At 33.3% G+C, this 5,775-nt stretch overlaps 1 protein-coding gene across 1 annotated transcript; it reads left to right on the plus strand.

Annotated features, from left to right (window-relative positions):
* Positions 1-2,934: 2,934 nt before the first annotated feature.
* LOC131035845 (cinnamoyl-CoA reductase 1-like) lies at positions 2,935-4,841 on the plus strand. Its single transcript, XM_057967591.2, has 6 exons — positions 2,935-3,058; positions 3,368-3,522; positions 3,608-3,793; positions 3,889-4,051; positions 4,190-4,379; positions 4,485-4,841. Exons 1-6 carry the CDS (start codon positions 2,947-2,949, stop codon positions 4,627-4,629), a joined length of 951 nt encoding a protein of 316 aa, XP_057823574.1. The 5' UTR covers positions 2,935-2,946; the 3' UTR covers positions 4,630-4,841.
* The last annotated feature ends 934 nt before the right edge of the window (positions 4,842-5,775 follow it).

Here is a 5,775-nt window from a genome sequence, read left to right on the forward strand (position 1 = left end):
TGAGGGTTATTCAAAGTAGGACCAACATAACCATTCTTTGTAACATCCCATATATCTCTTCCAATGCAGTTCAGATGTGTTTACATTCTGATCTTCCATATACCATAGTTAGTTCCATCAAGTTTAGGACTATCCTTCATGAAAATATTTGTTGCCATAGGATCTCCTCAAGTTGTTAGGCTTTTGCAAAAAGAGGACTAGGCTCTGATACCAATTGTTAGGAACTAGGAAGGACAACTGAGAGGGGGGGTGAATCAGTTGTGAACCAGTTATCAGTAAATTATAACCCAACACAAATTATTCCAACTTAAAACTCAGTGCCGATAAAACAAACTTTAATGCTGGTAAAATAGATTAACTGTTATAGCAGTACTGGTTTAACTTAATGCATGAAACATAAAGGAAAACAACATCCACAACACATGACACAGATATTTTGACGTGGAAACCCTGTAAGGGGAAAAACCACAGTGGGAAACATTACCCACAATCAAATGATACTACTGCAGATAGTAAGTGTATACAAATGGGGTCTGCACATGCAGAAAGGCCAACTGTCTAGAGCTCACTGCTCAATCACAAAATAGGAGTCACATTGACTACAGTTGGATGGTTAAATCCAATAACAATGTACTGCTTTAGAATAGCATCTGCAATGCTAGATTCAGTACTAGTTTAACCTCTGACCATGAGTGTCAAACACCTTCATAACCTTTCCTTCAACCTTCAGATAATACCTGCATGATTCGCACAAGGATCTACTTACTTTTGCTCTTACACACTCATACCATATGATCTTCAATAAGATCTTACAATTATATATACAAAACCTAAGACCTAATCATTAGGTCGGCTCACTAAAGATATTACAATTAAATCAATTATAAAATAAGTCTTGATGTGATACAATATGTCGGCCTCAATACATTTACACAATATCCAATCAATAAACCATTTACAAGATGTGTCGTGTTGATTTGGAACAGATATCTTGTACCGGACCATAACCTAGACTTATCTACCGGTTAAAGAAAATATGTCAACCCGATCAGACCAATAAGAAAAACATCAAATCCAAACATCGAATCCATGTCTTTGACATAACCAAATGATCTCCAGATGATAACAAGTCATCATCATTGCCGGTGAACTATATATCATGCTGGTGAACATATACCGGTGACTGTGCATAAGCCAATAACCATGTCGGTTCAACAATAAACCAATATAACCAGAGTGCCAAATCAACAATGTAGATCTCCAGAAGGATAAGTGTTGACATCAATGACAAAACCAATGCAACACATGATGAAGTCATCCATAATACCAACAGATTTAGAGCACTACAACTCTTGTTCTTGTTCTAAAATCAACTTCGAAGTGTAACTATGTTAAATTTGTCATCGAAGTTCAGACTTTGCTTATCTAAAAAAAAAGTGGCATCTTAAGACCCCCTTTTTGATACCACATCTTGGTGCACATACCAAATAAACTTTCCAACTCTAATACCAAATGGTAGAAATGAAGATAACTACTACGATATGAAAATTTGAAATATTATTGTAAATTCAAAATTAAAGTTTTAAAATATCAATGAAAATTTGAACTAATATGAAATGACAACAATGAAAATCAACATTACTCAAGAATAACCCGTGGATATACATGGAGAAAATCCTTTCAACTTAAATAGTCAACCAAAAAAGGATAAATTTGTATTATCTACAAAGAGGTTATCATACATTCAACTTCCTTCAATCCTACATCTAATCTAATAACATTTGTGTACCTGTAAAACTTCTTATTATGTCATTTTTTCAAGCCCTCAATATATAGACTCATGGAGGCCCAAAATGATACCATAAAGTATTATAATGGGTCAAAACAAGGTTCCAAAAAACCATGGCAAAAATCCATATGACTATCATATGTTGAACATAGTCTTTTACATAATGCTTACACAATCAAACTAATCAAGGCATGTCATATCATCCCTATAAAATATAATATAATCTAACAAGTTGTCATAGACTAATAATAACTATGCAAATATTTTCTTATATTGTTGTAGTTCCCCAAAAAAACAACTAACAATGATTTGGCCTTATCAACTTATAAATATAATAATTAAATAACTGTTTATTATTGGTGGACCCACATCCCTTGTAGGTGCATAAACAAATATTGACATGGACAAATTAAATATATAAGATTTATAAGCTGGATGAAACCTTAGTCCAAATAAATATGGATCTTCTAACACCATTTAAGATTTGGTTATGGAAATAGCCATCCAAGATCAAAAACTTTCAATAAAAGTACAAAAATAACCCAACATGAAAGAGGAATAATATTCTATGAGAAATCAAATATAAAATATGATTACACAATACATTACAATAGAAAATCACGTTTTTATAGACAAAAGTGAGACATGTTTTCATAATCTTATGACTCAACACATATATATGAATATGAATATATAAAATTAAAGAGACACCTGAAAAGATCTTAAAATAGACTCTAGTTAGATAATCTACTCTACTCTACTCCACTATTCTTACAATGAATTGTTATATATATTCGAATGAAAATATATACTTATTTAAATAAAAACTTACACAATTTTGAAAAGCAGATGAGGGTGATGAAACCCCTAGGTTAATAAAAAATGAATTTAAATAAACAAAAAAGAATTCTAAAGAAATCCATCTCAAAAAATTGAAGGTTTTAATAGCTTTTAGAGCTAAATTCTGGGCCTATAGCCTACATGAACATAGCACTTGGATCCAATAGGCCTTATCCAGCCCACCTTGCTATTAACAAAAATGTCTAGCAGAAGTTATGATCACGTCATGCTGACTTGGTTGATGTTGTTGGGTATGTCTACTTAAGGTGAAGGGAAATAGAGCAATTCCCAAAGGAGGGATTTCCCAAAGCCTTAAAATGAACGAGCGAACAGTTTGTGTGACTGGAGCAGGAGGATTCATTGCTTCCTGGCTTGTCAAGATGTTACTAAGCAAGGGCTATACTGTTAGAGGAGCAGTCCGTAATCCTGGTCAATATTGTAACTTTTGTTTATATCATTTGCTTTAATCTTGGTGTGGTGTTTTTTTAATTCTGGTTTGGAATTCTAGCAAGGATTTGGGTCCCTAATTCAAATGCAAAAAACTTTACCATCATTCATGTTAATTTTTAACTCGGCTTGACAAATGCAAAAAATTTACCATCATTCATGTTAGTTTTGAATTGGACTTGACAAATGCAGGAGATTTACCATCATTTATGTTAGTTTTGAATTGGGCTTGACAATGCAAAATTTTTACCATAATTCATGTTAGTTTTGAACTGGGCTTGACAAATGCAGAGGATGGCAAGTATGAACATCTAAGGAGATTGGAAGGAGGCAAAGAGAGGCTTCACCTTGTCAAAGCTGACATTCTTGATTATGGCAGTCTTCCTGAAGTTATTAGAGGATGTGATGGTGTGTTCCACATGGCCTGCCTTCTCACAGATGACCCTGTAAGTTAATAGACCTTAAATGAATACAATCTGTCTATTGTTATGAATCTTTTTATAAGCAGAGGCTTTGGTTATGGTGATGCAGCAACAAGTGATAGAACCAGCAGTGAAGGGGACAGTCAATGTGTTAGAAGCCTCTGCAAAATGTGGAGTGAAGAGGATTGTGTTCACCTCTTCAATAGGTGCAATTTACATGGACCCAAACAGAGATGCCCACCTTGTGGTTGATGAAAACTGTTGGAGTGATTTAGATTATTGCATTCAAACCAAAGTATGACTTAGCCCTGAAAATATTGGTTCTAATTAATTAGTCCCAAAATATGAAGAGAACTAAGTTAACAGATTAGGCATTTATTGATGTTGCAGAACTGGTACTGCTATGCCAAAACTCTGGCAGAGAAAGCTGCATGGAAGATGGCCCAAGAGAGGAATTTGGATATGGTGGTGGTTAACCCATGTTTGGTTTTGGGTCCTTTGTTGCAGTCTTCCATCAATGCCAGCACTGCTCATATTATGAAATACTTGACTGGTAAATTGCTCATCATTCACTGCATTCTTCTTGAGAGAATGGTTTAATCATAAAAAGCTTTGAAATTGAATCTGTTAAACCCATTTACTTAAATACCAAATGCTTTCAGATTTACTTGTTTTGCCCCCCAATGTGTAGGATCTGCAAAAACATATGCAAACTTAACTCAGGCATATGTGGACGTAAGAGATGTTGCAGAGGCTCATATATTGGTCTATGAGACACCATCAGCCTGTGGGCGATATCTGTGTGCAGAAAACAATTTGCACAGAGCTCAACTAGTCCAAATGTTGGCCAAATTGTTTCCACAATACCCATCTCCTACAAAGTCAGTAAGCTTTTTATTCATTAGTTGAAAGGATTAATAATGGTAGAATAATTTGCCCATTTCAAAATAAAAAGAATATCTAATCTTTCTATTATGTCCTTGCAGGTGTTCAGATGAGAAAAATCCAAAGAAAGAGCCTTTTAAATTCTCTACTCAGAAGCTCAGAGATCTAGGTCTTTCATTTACGCCTATAAATAAGTGCCTGATTGACACAGTAGTGAGCTTACAGGACAAGGGCTTTCTTCCTTAGATGTTATGTGTATAATAATGAAATTTTCAGTTCCCATGTCCTGGTTTTTCAATATACCCAGAATACTCTACTACTTTAACTGATGTAAAACTATTTCCTACTTTAACTAGGCCCAGTTGAAATGTAGAGCTTCAGCATTTTACTAGTTTAGAAAGTACTGTAGTATATATTTTAAATAAAATATTGAATAAAGTATATATATTTTTATTGGAAAGTTTAAGAGGTTGAGATTAAGTGATCAAAGTGATGAATTTTTATTGTGTAGATTTAAGATTAAATCTACAAAGTGATATAGAGGATGAAATTTTAAATATTATTAAGTTGTTACTCTTAAGAAGTTAATTATTGGAAAGTTTGTAAGGAATCAAATAGTTATATCATTAAGTTGTTGAGTTCTCGAAAAGTTAATATTATATTGGTTGTAGGTTATGTTACTTTAAAGAAAATAAACAATCTTTTTTATTGTTCTTAAAAAACTAAATTATTTATTACTTATAAAAAATGAAATGTTTGTATTAATTATATTATTAAATTCTCTTTTTGATTATTTTTAAAAAGGAATTTTGAAAGTGTCCGAAGCTTTTTATAAAGATTAAAACATATATAACAATGAAGCCTAGTACTTATCCAAGAAACAATGACAAGGAACAAACAACACTAAGGATGTAAATAAATTACAGTTTTAGGACTTCCCAAAAGGGACTAAAAACAACATGGAATCATAAAATAAGAGACTGGGCAACTTGAAGTCATAGCACTTAAAGAGATTTGAATACTACTAGCATCCCTAACTATAAAATCATTGAGACTAGTTTTATTATTGGCTTTTCTTACAATTATAAATCATAAGAATTCATAGAAATTCTTGTAAACCTCTCCACCAAATGCTTCTTCTTTTTATCTTTACTTGTGAAAGGTAAGATGGGGGAACTCAAGCACTAATTAGGCCCTCATCAACAAATTTTCAATCTCACCAAGCCTCGTCCAAACCCCTCCCTTCAAAGCTAGGGTTATTTAAAAATGGATGTTCACGATTATCACCAAAGATAAACCTACTTGAGGAATGGCCACCCCCATCATCACCATTCACCATGTACAACACCTCAAAAGGTCGAGAGAGGCATACATCTAAATTTTACTTTTTCC

This window comes from Cryptomeria japonica, chromosome 7 (assembly GCF_030272615.1).
Source record: "Cryptomeria japonica chromosome 7, Sugi_1.0, whole genome shotgun sequence".
Classification (NCBI taxonomy): domain Eukaryota; kingdom Viridiplantae; phylum Streptophyta; class Pinopsida; order Cupressales; family Cupressaceae; genus Cryptomeria; species Cryptomeria japonica.